The sequence below is a fragment of the Varanus komodoensis genome, unplaced genomic scaffold, assembly GCF_004798865.1.
Source record: "Varanus komodoensis strain SLA01 unplaced genomic scaffold, ASM479886v1 scaffold44_3, whole genome shotgun sequence".
In the NCBI taxonomy this organism is placed as follows: Eukaryota; Metazoa; Chordata; class Lepidosauria; order Squamata; family Varanidae; genus Varanus; species Varanus komodoensis.
In genome coordinates this window covers 7,532,340-7,548,075 of record NW_025336010.1, presented here as the reverse complement: position 1 = coordinate 7,548,075, position 15,736 = coordinate 7,532,340, and the positions used below count along the sequence as shown (strand labels likewise).

General features: G+C 45.8%; 1 protein-coding gene across 2 annotated transcripts in view; it reads left to right on the top strand.

Moving 5' to 3' along the window:
- The window catches only part of WDFY2 (WD repeat and FYVE domain containing 2), an 85,611-nt gene that overhangs the window by 56,372 nt on the left and 13,503 nt on the right, over nucleotides 1-15,736 (top strand). For both annotated transcript variants that reach the window (XM_044444277.1, XM_044444276.1), the window contains exons 3-4: nucleotides 2,204-2,277; nucleotides 14,789-14,843. In XM_044444277.1, coding sequence (XP_044300212.1) covers nucleotides 2,204-2,277; nucleotides 14,789-14,843 — 129 coding nt within the window. The remainder of the gene's footprint in view (nucleotides 1-2,203; nucleotides 2,278-14,788; nucleotides 14,844-15,736) is intronic.

The window sequence follows — 15,736 nt, the reverse complement described above, 5'->3', positions numbered from 1 at the left end:
ACTTAAGATTGTATGATTGAAGACCTTAAATCTTACAATTTCAGATTTTCCTTTGCATTCATAAGAGCTTAGTGACAATATTCTCCACCTGACCATGGCTTTTGAGATAATATTACCTTTCTTTAGGATAATTATACAGAGATGACTAAATGCTTGATGTTAGCAGCAGTGGTATTGGTGAGTCATGTTCTTCTAAACTGCCTTAAGTGCCATTTTTCTTGGTAGGAAGGATGGGGTGAAAATCAAATCAATAAATAAAATGCCATGCTATGCAACCATTCACTAATACCCAAATAATGTATTAACACTGCCAGGATTTTAGCAAGATCTCATTCTGTCTAAAAACTAGTTACTTTAATATCAACAATCCTATCTTAAGAAGCTCAGAATAAATATGTTTCTTGGGTCAACTTTAGTTGATGAAAAGTGCAAGCTTTTTCTTCTGCAGAATTGCGATGAAGTTGGATTTGCATTTTGATAAAAAGTATAGTTGTCAATAGATAAAGATTTAAATTTAACTAACTAAATTAAACTTCTCTTTTAATAAAACATTAACAGAGGTGCTTTTTAGGAAGTGTGTGAATGTATCAAAAGCTCAACTCATTGTTTTCTGTTTCATTATTACAGTAATACCAACATCAAAATTTCCTCGAAAAGCAATTAAATGTCCCTTTAATTCTCAGCCACACTATTTAAAATGTGTTCTTAGAGATAGAAAGTATCTCTGTACACTCAGCAAAAGCTTTAAAACTACCACACTGGTGGACCAACCCTCAGTATGGACACCTGAAGGATACAGGGTTCTGCCCATTCTAAGTCCTACCTGTAAGAGCCAGGCAAGGCAGAACGTCAGAGACATTTTTGCTTGGTTTCCTTCCTGTGGATGGGGATGGGAATATTGAAGTTTGTGGATCTGGCAGGTCCATGGCCTCTCCTTTCCTCCTCCCCATCTTCTTCTGAGGTCCCCACAGCAACTTCAGGTGAGAAAGCTCACAGAGCTTTGCTCAATGACTTGGGATGGTGGGAGAAGAGATTTGCCATATTCTGTGGCTGCTGGGTTGTTCTTTGAATAGCTTAAAGTTTGCACCCTTGAAGAATGAGAAAGGACATGTTAACACATTATTTTTTCAAAAACGAGCTAACTAGATATCAGCATATATTTTATCCAATCTTCCAAAGGAACAGCCAAATTATAATGCTGGAGATACAGCTGAGCTACTGCAGAGCAGTTTCTTATATTAGTTTTTCACAGAAATAAGATTAAAGAGCACTGAAGTAGAGCCTCTTCAGAAAATCTGTTGCTAGGAAGCAGTCTGGAAGGCAGAGAACTGGGTGGGGGGAATTACTTGGGACTGAGAACAAGTTTAATAATTTCTGGGAATTTGTAAACAGAGTTGCACAGGAAAGTAAGAAAATGGCAAAGCTATGCATTCAGAGGTATTTCCTACATGATAGGTAGGTGACTGTGCTTGAGTACGTGAGAATGAAGTGAGGAGCAGCAGCGAACTGATCCATACCTGGCTGCACCACAGCTGATCCAAGGAAGCCCAGATGTGGTGTTTCCTCTCGTGAGCTGTAATGTTCCCAAATATTAGCCTCAGTGCATGGATTGGTGAAGTTCTTGCAGGTGAACCTGTTAAATCTGCTTTAGGCAGGAGGTAATCCCATGCTGGATTCCTTTCTCCTCCTTTGGGCTGGGATGAGATTGGCTAGGTGGTCTTTTGATATTTAAGAATAGGGGCAGGCAAACTTTTTGGGCTGATGGGCACATTTGTTGGTTTGAAAAATGGCCCTGGGCACCACCACAAATTGCCGTAGTATATACACTTTTGGAAGTACTCCTTTCTCTGTATCTTCACTTTTTTGCACACCCCCATGATCTTTTTCAGGTGCCTTTGCCCCCACTTCTGTTAAAATCAATGAAGATGCATTAATTTTAATAGGGGACGGAGGACGAGGAAAGGGTCCTGTGCCAACAAAACAGCTGGAGGGAAAGACCTGGCCCATACCAAGGTCTTGTTGCCATAATCCAAGAGATGAGTGGTCAGTGCAGGTAGGCAAAGAGTATAGCAAGGGGGACTCATGGACACCCCAGAGGATTGGCAGGGGGGCTTGTGAGCTTGCAGACACCATGTGGCCAGGCCCTGTTCAAGAGCAAGAAAGCAAATATTTTTATCCTAATCTGCATGTTCTTTTTTTACAGCTCCATGTTCATGCATGTGTGTTAACCCAGAAACTAGAAGACTATCCATCGGTCTAGACAATGGTACAATCTCAGTAAGTACATATGAGTAAGAGTTCTATTTAATATGTGTTCTGTACGAGCAGCACCATGCCTTTTGAAACATGTGTGATTTTTTTAAAAAATTAGCCATTGACAGATAAATGAAAATGAAAATGCGGTGTAGGAAAGGAGAATTCCTTAGTATACTTGGTATCTCCATTTAGTAGCAATTGTTAAACTAGGGTAACTTGAGCAAATGTTCAAGGACTGCTTTTCTTGCTTAAAATGTTCACGCATCTAAGGGTGGATACAGTGCTATCCACTGTGCTATATACAGTGCTATACATCCATGTGCTATCACACGGCTTCTCTTTTTGTGGAAATCTCAGTTTCCAACCCTGAGCAAGCATCACATCCAGTGTTTTGATCTTGCCAATGACAAGCTGGCTGAGAATGCCAGGAGTTGCAGTGCAGCATGTATGGAAGACCTCAGGTTGAGAAAGGCTGGTTTACAGCCATTAGAAACCATTGAGTGAAGGGAGAGAGAATGGCGGATGTCTGACCCAAGCTAGCAACTTCTGATTAGCCTGCAACAGTCAGCAGAGATCTTGCCGCTACAGCATCTGAGATTTAAAGCTGTAAGAATTGAGTCTACCTCTACTCAAGGCCCTTTGCTTTCAGGTAACTTCCAAGTAAGCAGGCCTAGGAGTGAAATCTTTCAAAGTATGCAGCCATTTTGAGGTTGCCTCCTCCATTCCTCAGGAGGGTGGATTTAGGGCCAGTGACTAAGTCTGTTATGTATGTTTCATGCCAGAGCCCAGAAAAAAAATTGTGGCAAGCATTAGTGAAGGAGTCCCTGCTGTGCCACTGTGTACTGGTCCTCCAGTGTTAAAGACTCTGTGGTTCACTAGTTCCTTGGTGTTGCTTCGTCTCAGCCTCATTTATTGTGACCTCCACCCATCACTTAGTAGGAGGGGGATGCTGATCCATTGTCACCCCTGCTCCAAGCATTGGCAAGCGCTTCAGAGCCACTGTTGCTTCTTCCCATTGCCAATTCCACTTTGAGGCTGGTCGTGTTGGCTGCCAGCATTTGGGCATCCTCTTGCTCCAGGACAGCTTGCTCTCATTTGAGTCTCTCCTTGTGGTATGTCCAAGGTATGGCCAAGAGCCCAGTGCTGTCTCCCACTTTCCTTTCATCCACTCTAGGAGCAGAAGGGAGTGCCATTAAAGCACTGTCTGTCCCCGCTCATCCCATAAACTTGATAAGTTTGCTATAACCACAGTTTGGGAATCCCTGCAGTGCTGTGATGGAATCTGTCTGCATGCACATCTGGCTATGTTGCTGATTGGTAAGCAGATCTGTCTGCAAGGAGCAGAAGAGTGGTCATGTTCAGAATGCAAACTTTGCATCTTCCTGTGCAAAGAGATGGGTCCTTGAACCTTAGTGCCAGTATCATGCCATTTTCCTTTATTGGTGTCCTGGCTGATGTATTTAATATGTATGAAGAGTCAAAATTACGGGCTTGGCCAGTGTAACGGAAGCACCTATGCTGGAGATTCAGCACTGCTTAAATCAGTGGCACATCTTAGGTGCCATGTCTGTTACTATCCTCCTGGACATTGCTTGTTGTATGAACCCAGTTGACATGGCTTGCTGGAGAGAAGAACAACCTTCAGATAGCCCATGAACCAATGTAGAGCTAATGGAGAGTCATTTTCCCCACCACAAGCCATGTTGCCCAGGCTTGGACAACATGAGAAGTCATGCCTGGGCAGCTAATTAGACAAATTATGTCTGGCCTGTGTTGTGAATTTAAACAAGCACCTGGCTTATTTGATTGTGCAAATCAGCCCATTCTCTCTCTCTTATCTGATGTACTGTTATGTCAGTACTTAGCTCAGTGGTCTGAAGATGAGGCATTCTTCTCACATTTGCTTTAACACAAGTAGAAACCACTGTGTGATCAGGATCCTACACAGAGATCCTGTCAGCCATGGAGCAACTCCAAAAACACTTTATCCTCTACATTCAAGGAAATGTTAGGTATTTGATTTATATATTTACAGCCCTCCTTTTCCTCCAAGGAGCCCTTGGCAGAGTAGAGGATCCTCCTGTCCATTTTATCCTCACAACGGCCCTGTAAGGAGGGTTGGCTGAGAATCAGTCACTCGCCCAGCATCACTCTGTGAGCTTCATGACTAAGTAGGGACTTGAACCCGGGTCTTCCATGTTCTACTCCAGTGCTCTAGTCACTATACCACAGTGCTCCCTGATTCTTTGTTGAGGGGATACTGGCTCTGCCTTTGCAGAATCTGCAAAGCAGCTTACAGCACTTTGATAGAAGAATACTTGATCATGCCACTGTAATATGGATACTGAGACAGAAAATGGCAGCAAAATGTAAAGTAGGCCAGGACATGTACTGTCAATCAGAAGGTAATATCTTATAACTAGAGGAGAGTTCTAGCTTAGCTGTTGCACATCACATTCAGCTGAATGCTGCATGCTTGTGGCTGATCTTCCTAATTCTTGCTCTTGGTACTCCTTCTTTTTTGGGGTGATTTATTATTTATTACTTGCTTAGTGCCTAAAGTTTAGTAAGCACGAAATTAAGCCGGGCTGTCCTGCCTCCTCTCTGTCCACTGCAGTTTAATGGAATGGCCCCAGTAGGATGATGGGTGATATTCCCAGAGGAGTACAGTGGTACCTTGGCTCATGAACTTAATCCGTTCCACGACTCTGGTCATGACCAAAATTGGTTGTGAACCAAGTCAAATTTCCCCATAAGGTTCAATGTAAATAAGGTTAATCCATTCTGTAACCATTTTTTATCACAAAAATTTGAAGCAAAGTGACAAAGAACAACAAAGGTTGCGGCCATCTCCCCCATTCCCACCCCACCCCAGCACAATTGTGGCTATCTCCATCCCCTGAGCATGACCGCGTTCGCACCAATGCAGGGAAGGTGGGCGCAATGGCAATCGTCACCTGATGCGGAGTTCACGACCTGAGGCAAAAATTTTCTGAAATTTCTGTTCGCGACTTGATTTATTTGTGAACTGAGGTACCACTGTACTTTTGAAGTTAACTCAAAATCTTAAAAGTGGAAACTTTTGTACAGAGAATATGTAAAATCTGGTTTAGTCCTGGAAGATGGCAGATAATTTAGGGCAGGAGTGTTGAACCTCAAGGTCTACAGGCCAGTTCCAGCCCTCAAGGGATCCATTGCGGTCCTCTAAAGTTTCTCAGATGGTCCCACCCCTTTTCTCTCTGCTGCCAATCATTTGGTGGTTTACTGGCTTTTTATGCATTAAATGCCTGAAATATGTCTCCTAAAGCTTGGTTAGTGCCAGGAAGAGCTTCAGCTAAAATGTGCTGGTATTCTTGATGCTTTGCTTTGCCCCTTTAGCCCCACCTGCTGCCCAGATGTGGTCTCCAGGAGTGTCCCTGCATTGGAATTTGGCCCTTGAAAGGGGGAAGGTTGGATAAACCTGGTTTGGGTGGCTGGTCTTGTTCCTTTGTTTTCTCTACCTGAGAAGTTGTTTCAATCTCAGTTTGCATCTTGCACAATGTCACTCCAAAATTGCTTGTATCTACAAAATTTACAGCTCACGTAAGTCAATCCATTCTACTGAATGCTGCAAAGGGCGTGCCTTCTGGCTTTAACCAACAGCCTTTTAAATGAGTGCAAAGGTGAGCACAGTATATTTGGAGATGATTTAAAACTGGGAAGGACTATGAACAATTTAGGCAATTAAAAGGTTGTGTGTGACAGTTCACAGATATCTACATCTTTCAGTTGAAGGTGAACAATGTATTCAGTCACTCCAGAAAGAGATGACTCAAAGTAGATGAATACAAGGAAGCAACTTTTGGGTTAAAGATTAAGGGAAAGCATCTAACCTGGAGAAGAAAATTGGCCATGAAATAAAGCCTTGTTCAGAATTTGTTCCCTCCTTATGTGGTTCCCTGAGGAAAGGTTCAGACGTTAGAATACTTATCTCTGGGCAGAAGCTGCATTTGGTTCACAGGATTCTGTCAAGCTTTGGAAATTCTGTGGCTAGAATATGGCTCAGTCATCTTGTTTCTTGCTCCTCTTCTTTTTTATTAGCCTAAGCAGCTGGTGGTATTTCCACTTCACAATGGTTGTCAATGTGCTATGTTTCTTCCCTTTTCATTCCCTGTCAGAGACAAGTAGGCACCTGAGTGTTCTCCAGATGGTTTTGGACTAAAATTCCCATAGGTCCTAGCCAGCATGGCAAATGATTTGGAACTGTGGGAGTCGAAGAACAAAATGTCCAAAGGTTACCATTTGCCTACCTTTGCCATGTGTTAATGTTCTTCCGTTAAGCTGGTTGAAGAAATCAATCATGGTGTTCTGAAAGATGCAATGGGAAGGAATGGTTGCAACTAAAACCATTGCCTCTTTCCACTCAATTCTTCTTTTCCTCCCAAGGTCTGAAGAATTTTGAGTTGCTTATTTAAATCATTAAGAAAAACTTAAGAGATCTGTCTCTCATTTTTCAATTAATGCTATCAGATTTTTATACTAACTTCCCTTCAAAATGAACAAAGTAATTTGAACCTACCTGCTTTATATGTAGCAGGAAACAGGCTGTCTCTGTGTAGAGCCTAACTCTAATCCCCCTCTAATCCTGAACAATTTGTGTGTCCTGCCTCTCCCTTTTAGAAGGGAGACATGAAGACATGAATTCACTGTCAAAGACTCTTTAAATAAGTTAGTGTACTGCCAAAAGTTCACAGCATGACCAGATTATGTTGTCATGACATGTAAGATTCAATAAACCAAGGCCATTATTTGCCTTTCTCAAAGCCTGTGCTGCCATGCAGAGAAAGGGTCCTAGAGAAAAGAAGGACCCATAAATGGGTGTTTTGGAAAGGGTAACAAATGAGAATGTGCAAGTAGAGAACATACCTGGGATCATTAAGCATCCTTGAATGGAGGTCAAAGTGGGATAGTGATCTGTATTGGGGTTTGGCCATATTCATTCCGAGTCAGTGAAATCTAGATTCTGTTTTATTGACAAGAGTCTAATGATTGCTAAGTATACCTTAATTAAAATGCATATTGCTATTATGCAGTGGGATGTTGTAAGCCTTGGTTCTTTGTCATGGCCTCTGTGCATCACACATATTGGGTGCTGCGCCTGCGCAGTGCCTATGGTCAGAAAGATTCAAAAGCTTAATGGTTTTGGCGGGAACTCCGCACCCCTCCCCACCCATGGTATAAACGGGCGGAGTGCCTGCCATTTCTTCAGTCTTCTTGTGACCACCATTTGCTGTGCCTCGAGCCTTTTCGTCTCTCAGTTTGTACACGTTTATCCAGTTGCTATTATCTCTTTTAGTCATTACTATTCCAAGTTTTTCCCTCCCTATTAGAAGTTTTTCTTCTCAATTCCCCCTTTTCACCTTAAAAAAAACAAAAAACAAAAAAAATTGTTCCTCTTTCTCTTCGCTTTGCTATCCTCTCTTTCTTCCTTGATGGCGCAGCGTGCGGCTTTCCGCAAGTGTTCTCAGTGTGGGTCCAAAATGTCACCTACTGATCCTCACGACCTGTGCCTTCTCTATCTTGGAGAAGGGCACAGAACTGATAAATGCAGCCATTGTCAGGCCTTTACGAAGCAGGCGAGGAAAAATCGGGAGAACCGCCTGTGCAAACTTTTGTGGGACCAAGCCCTACTCCAGTCGGACCAACTGGCAGGCAAATCTGCTCCTCCATCCACCTCTTCCACCACGCCTCCATCCCACCCGTCAACTGATGGTGCCCCTTTGCCAGAGGGTCGATGCTTCTCTGTGTCTCCACATAAGCAAAAGGAGGAAGCATAGTGGTTCGGACAAGTCCTCAGGCCACAAGAAGCCTAAAAAGGACAACACGGGCAAGTCGGCTTGCAAGCTTAAGAAGCCCAACCATTCCAGGCACCATGACTTGGGTTCACCCGCCCCGTCGATCCCGACTGCTGTCTCAGTACCGACACCAACCCGACCAGCCCTCCAGTTGGCCATGCAAGTGACTCCGCCTGGGTCTCCAAGACGGGCTGCACCTTCTGCCCAGTCCTCTCCCGAACACCGGGACGTTCCCTTGTTGCAATTTCCGATGGAGAGATTTGAGACTCTGCTCCAATGGCTTGTTCAGCAACTCCCCAACCATCACGCGAGCCTTCCCTGAGGGCTGTTCCTCAGCAGGCGTGATATCAACAGTGTGCCTCGGAAGAATGGGTGCAACTGCCCCACAGGACATCTCATCGAGAGCCATGGGATGATTATCCACCTTATGGTTACTAATCATCGGTGTGCGATCGTTCCTTCTCTCCGGTACCGAGAGATGCCCCTTCAACTTCGAGGACAGCTCAGTCCAGACATCCCACTTTGCCTATCGACTCTTCTTCTAGTCTCCCCCCTCATTACGATTCGGACTGGGAGGATTCTGAAGTGGAGTCTACTTCACCAGATGCGGTGATTTCTACACAGGATCCTAGCTCACCGGAGGAACCCTGTGTAACCTTTGGGGAACTAATAGCGAGGCTTACAAGGTCACTTGAGATCGAGGCCCAGCACTGCTTTGATCCCAATACCAACAAGTTCTATAACATTGTCAAGGGCAAACAGTCTGCCGCCATCATTTTGCCACTGATTACCACTCTTCGCCAGGCAATGATGGAACCGTGGAACTACCCTAATCAGCCTCAACCCACTTTGTGGCAATACGAGTCCATGTATCGAGTCCGTGAGCAGGATATTCCATTCCTCCTGTGTCACCCAAGACCGAACTCGATCGTTGTTGAGTCTTCTCAAGGACGTGAGTCCAGGGGACACACTACTCCCCGCGACAAAAAGGGCCGTAAGATCAACATGTTGGCTCGCCAGATCTATGCCGCTACAGAACTTTGCCTCCGTATTTCTAATTATGAGGTCACGCTGGCTTGATACCAATATTTTCTAATGCAAAAGTTAGAAAATATCACGGCCTCACTTCCAGATCAACAAAAAGACCTGGCTAGAATCTTTATTAAAGAAGCTATGCAGGTGGCAGTTCAGCAGCTTTCCACAGCAAGACACCATGTCAGCTCTGACTAGAGCTCTTGTTGGTGCCATAGCCCTCCATCGCCATGCCTGGCTCCAGAATTGCAACTTTCTGGATGAGGCGAAATGCCAGATTGAAGAAATGCCCTTCGACAGTTCAGGGCTCTTCAATGCTTGGATGGACCACAAGATGAAGACGATTCGTGAGTCAAGGGTTACAGCTTGCCGGATGGAAGTCCCTAATCAATCGCGCTGTAAGTGGTCTTGGTCTCATCCATCCTATAGATACCAGCCCTACTCGCAATTTGCGGGCCGTCAGCAATTCCAGCCCCACCAACAGCGTTGGAAGCAACAACAACGACGCTTCCAACAGAACTGGCGGCGTCTTGACTCCGACAAACGTCAGCATTGACGGGACAAGCAAACCTCTCCTCTCCTCCTCAACCCACCTTCCCCTCTTCCTTTTGGGGATTGACTGCAAAGTCGACTCCCCATTTGGGAGTCCATCACATCTGATCAGTGGGTTTTATCCATCATACAGCACAGATACAGAATTGAGTTCGATACCGTGCCCCCACTGGGACTGATCCGATTTACGCCTCAGTCATCAGTTCTCGTTGACGAAGTTCAACAGCTTCTTTGTAAAGGAACGATTCGACATTTGCACGCTCCGAGGGGCTCCACGACTTCTACTCATGATATTTCACAATCCCTAAGCGTGATGGTCGTCTTCGTCCAATTCTGGACTTACGTGGCATCAATAGGTTTATCAAAACCAAAAAGTTTTGGATGACCACCTTCAAAATATCCTTCTGTTGCTTAGGAGAGAGGATTGGTTTGCTTCTCTGGACTTGAAAGATGCCTATTTTCACATTACCATTCACCCGTCCCACAGGCATCTTCTTCGATTCACCATCAGTTCCGACCTGTTTGAGTCCTTCCATTCAGACTGGCTACTGCCCCCTGAGTTTTTATGAAGTGCATGGCCCCGGTGTGTGCGCATCTTCAGGTCCAAGGCATTCAAGTGTACCCCTACCTGGATGACTGGCTGATCGTCTCTCAATCTAAGGAAGGCCTTCGGTCATCAATTCAAACTATTTGTGCTCTCTTGGACAATTTGGGGCTATGCATTAATCAGGAGAAATCATGCCTTACTCCTTCACAGGTCATCAACTTCATTGGAGCCCGTCTAGATTCCACGCTGACGAGAGCCTTCCTTCCACAAAATCGACAGGACAATCTGTGTTCATTGATCTGTCGAATCCACATGGACAGAGCTGTTCCAGCACTCTCAGTGCAGAAACCTCTCGGCCATATGGCCTCTACAGTATCCACAGTTCCCCACGCCAGGCTATGGATGAGACCACTCCAGTTGTGGTTCAATGGACTGCTTCAACCTCAACGAGACTTGCCTCACCGTCTTCCCTGCCTCCCGACCTCCGTCCTCCAGACTCTATCTTGATGGACTACACGGCACAATCTGTCCATGGGCATTCCATTTCATCTGCCTCACCCAAACTTGACTCTGTTTACTGATGCCTCCCTTACCGGGTGGGGAGCTCTATGTGCCATTCTCCATACACAGGGCACCTGGGACCGTCAGGAGGCCACCAGACATATCAATTGCCTCGAACTCCTGACAGTCTTAGAAACATAGAAACATAGAAAACAGAGCGAGTCAGAAGGGGTCTCCCAGGTCATCTAGTCTGACCTCCAGCACCAGCCTTCAAAGCCCTTTGATCATTGGAGGACTGTCTTCGGTGACACGTTGTTCAGATTGCCTCCGACAACATTGTTGCTGTATTCTATATAAAAAAACAGGGCGGGAGGAAATCCGCCCCCTTGGCCCACCTGGCAATGCAACTGTGGGACTGGTGCATCACCAGGGAGATCACTCTCCTGGCCAGTACTGACAACAAGGAGGCTGACGACCTCAGCAGGCAGATGTTGACGACCCACAAATAGGAACTGGATCGTTTGACTTGCCATCGCCTCTTCTGGACTTGGGGCTCTCCGGACATAGACTTGTTTGCCACTTGCACGAACAAGGTGTGCGAGGTGTTCTGCTCTCATGCCGGCATTGGCCCAGGATCGACGGGGGACGCACTCATGATCCCTTGGACGAACACATTCCTTTATGCGTTTCCCCTGATCCTGCTCATAATGAGGGTCCTAGCCAAGATTGCCTACGACAGTGCCACGGGGATCCTGATCACCCCCTGGTGGCCCCATCAACCATGGTTCCCTACTCTTCTCTGCCTATCTGGCAGCACTTTTCTCCACCTGCCTTTCATACCTCATCGGATAACTCAGCAGTGCAGAGCTGTTTGCCATGGGGATCCTCCTTCACTCAACCTGACAGCCTGGCTCATTCAATGATCACGGGGACCCTTCGGTACCAGCCGATCCCGGGACTCCCATACTTGCTCGACATCGTCCCGATACAGCCTCTCCTTCCCTGCTACTGATAGACTCCTCATCGAACCTGAGCGCTCTCCATCCCGATATCCAATTCATTCTTCAGTCTGCCCTAAAAGCTGCAATTCACCGGTCTTATGTGGCCAAATGGAAGCGCTTCACATCCTTTGCTGAATCCAACGATTTTGCCGTTTCTTTGGCCTCCGTTGAAAATGTCCTTCAATTTCTCTTACTGGGACTTAAGCCATCTTCCATTAAAGTTTATAAAGCTGCAGTCTCCCACTACCATGGACAGGTGCACGGTTCTTCTATTTTTTCTCATACCCTCATATGTCGATTCCTCAAGGGTCTACAGAACCTTCAGTCACCATTTCGACCAGTTATTCCTACTTGGAGCCTCTCAGTCATCCTCCAGGCACTCACTTGAGCTCCTTTTGAGCCCTTGGCAACTACTGACTTTGACAACTATTGACTGCCCTTGGCAGTCTCCTGTCTTGAAAGACTGCTTTCTCGTCACTATCACGTCTGCCAGAAGGGCTAGTGAACTCTGCGCACTTCAGATAGATCCTCCTTACTTTAACTTTCATAAGGAGAAAGTCGTTCTCCGCACTGATCCAACGTTCTTACCTAAAGTCATGTCTCCCTTTCATATTAACCAGGACATTGTGTTACCTGCCTTTTTCCCTACGCCAGCTACACCAATAGAACGGTTCTTGCATGCTCTCGATGTCCGTCGCTGCCTTGCCTTTTACAGGTCTCGCACGTAGTCCTTCCGTAAATCTAACCACCTCTTTATTAAATACTCGGACCATGATAAGGGCTCTCCCATCAGTTTACAGAGACTTTCAAAGTGGATTGTGCAGACCATTGAGCTAGCGTATCAGCTTGCCAATCTTGACTTATTGGCGAGGGCATTCCACGAGGGCGGTAGCTGCTTCCTCTGCTTATGCCACTGGAATTCCGATCCAGGACATTTGCAAGGCTGCCACTTGGACTACTCCTTGCACCTTTGCTAGGCATTACCACCTTGATGTGCGTGCCAGACACGATTGCTCCTTCGGCCAGGCAATCCTTTCTTCTGTTCTTAAATGATGACACCGCCCGCCTCCGGGTCTGGTAAGCTTGTTAATCACCGATATTTGTGATGCACAGAGGCCACGACGAAGAAAGGCAGGTTTCTCACCTGTAACTGTCATTCTTTGAGTGGCCATCTGTGCATTCACACAACCCACCTGCCGGCCCCACTTGGTGTCGGTGAATGGGTTTATACAGTACTGTTTCTCCTTGATAACGGTTTTGTTAAAAAAAAAATTCTCTCAGGTTCAGCAGTTCCCTGCAATGTCTCTCACTCCTGCGAGGGGGCAAACAATTGGTCTTCAGTAGACTGAGGAAATGGCGGGCACTCCACCCTTTTATAACATGGGGGGGTGGGGTGCGGAGTTCCCACCAAAACCGTTAAGCTTTTGAATCTTTCTGGCCATAGGCACTGCGCAAGGTGCAGCACCCATATGTGTGATGCACAGATGGCCACTCAAAGAGCGACAGTTACAGGTGAGCAACCTGCCTTTTTGTGTTACTTTTAAGCTGGCATGCCAGGGCTGTTCCTGCAGTTCACACACACACATTTAAAAAGTTCAGATGGGCATATAATCAAAATTAACGCAACATTAGATCTGATCCATCGAATGCAAGTAGATTGTGCTCCATTGAGCCGCCACAGAGTTGCTTCAAGTTGTAGTTCAGCACATGTGGAGGGTATCTGGTTGGGGAGCATGGAGGCATGGGAGCACTCCCGCTTGGCAGCTTCGCTCTTCTTGTTGTCTCTCTAGCTGCAGGAACCTCAAGCAAGCCTCCAGCAAGCTTCATCATTCTCTCCTCCACACACCTGGTATTGTTTGGATTCTAGGCAGCAACCCTGCCTATTCCTCATGAAGAACCAGGCATCATGTTATGTCCCTCATGCAATGCTTTCTAAAGTCATTGGCTTTTGCAGTTGGTGTCCTGCACTCTTCCCTTTTCTTACTGTTGCTCTGTGGGACCTTTGGGTGTGTCCACCTTCCTCCTGATCTCTGGGTGACCCTAAGCATGGACTTCTTTCTTTAAACACCTTCTAGGAAATCTCGTGGCAGTGCCCATTATCACCAGCTTCCTTGTTACCGTATCTGTTAGTGGTGCACCTTGTTGCTCACTCTCCTCCTCCTCTCTGCACCAGAGCTGCTGTGTCATAACTTCCCCTCTGCTTCTTCAACACTGATCACATGCCTGCCTAATTGTGTGGGCCCCTGGCCTGCAGGAGTCTCAAGGCCATTGTTGTGAAATGACGGCATCAGGATGGCCTCGGAGTCTGGCTTCCAGAGACTGCAAGAACCCTGTGCCCCTCAGCATCACGCCCCTGTGTGGATTTCCTTTAGGATACCCATGAGCCATTCATAACTCAGCTGTGTAATTGGGGATTCCTTGACAATCTGCTTGATTTCTTTCCCACACACTTTTTGGGTCTGCAGGGTAAAGGGCACAGTTTTGATCTGCTGCAATTCAGGAGGCTCCTGTCACTAGATTAGCCCTCTTGAAGTGCAAAGTTCTTGCAAATGCACCAAGCAGAAAGTCAGGAAAACAGGAGCTGAGTGCACATAATGGCAAGTTTGCTCCTGGGATGGGGCATCTGCAGCTGGCACAAGCAGTCAGCGGATCCATGCGAGGACACCACTATAATCTGCCTCTTCCATCTCACCAGGGAAACCGGCCTGTGCAGAAATGTGTCAGGAAAATAGAATTCCAGCCCATTCTCAGGTGGCTGGAGCTGGTGAGCAGAAGTTGCTACTCTCTTCCTCTAAAGCAGCCTTCCCCAACCTGGTGCCTCTTCCAAGTGTGATGGACTATGATCCCCATCATCCCCTGCCATTGAACTTGCTGGCTGGGAATGCTGGGAGCTGCAGTTCGACATAGCTGGAGGAGTACCCAGTTGCAGAAGGCTAATCTAAAAGGGTGACCCAGAACAACCACTAAAAGTGATAAATTCTTGGATTTTAACAAGAAATGTTGCATTACAAACTAACTTTTAGATATTTTGTACATTCTAAAGTGGCTACTTTGTTATTTTCCAGGAATTTATTTTATCAGAAGATTACAACAAGATGGCACCAGTTAAAAGTTACCAGGGTAAGAGTTGCAGTTAATATTCGTAGAAAAAAAGGGTTGCTTTGGGTCTTATTTTCTTTGCCACACAAGTTTTCAGAATTAGGAGCCAAGCTGATTATTGAGTTTTAGACCTGCTCTTAATAATATCTGGCAGTTCTGAAAATGGTGTATATTTTAGGATGTGCACATTTTAGGATGTTTTCTGGCATGGTGCATATTTCAGGATGTTTTTGCAAAATGGGAATCCTCACCAGACATAAATCCATTCTCTTCCAATGTTAGGCTAGATGTTACAGGTTAGGAAATACAGTTTGGCTACCATTATGCAAAATGTTTGAGCAGCATCGTTTTTAAAGTGGAAGCTGATTTTTTCTTCAAATATGCATAGCAAGAATATTAAATGTATTAAATGAATTGTAAAATACCCAGGCCTTTGACCCCTTGCTTTTGTTTGGAAATTTATTCATACAGATATGTGAAATCCCCTTATGATTGTAAAACCTGAACATTGGAGGACAAATTACTATTATCACATTGTATTTATATCCCTTTTTTTCCTCTTGTGGAATATATAGCTTCATTTTATCCTTACATCAACAACCCTGTGAGGTAGGCCAGGCTGAGGGTGCTTGACTGGCCCGAAGTCACCCAGTGAGTTTCCTGGCCACGTGGGGACCAGAACTCAGATCTTCAGGGTCCCCAGTCCAACATTCCCACCACCATGCCACAAATGAGGTTGTTTGCCCACAGCCCAGACACTGGCAAACTTTTCCTGTCAAGGGTAGCATTCCCTCATGGGTAATCTGTTGGGGAGGCTTGCATTGACAGTGGACAAGGTAGAAGTCCATGGTGATGTAGCCACATCCAAAAGTTGGCTGCCTCTTTTCTCTCCTTCCCACTTCCTTTCTGCCCAG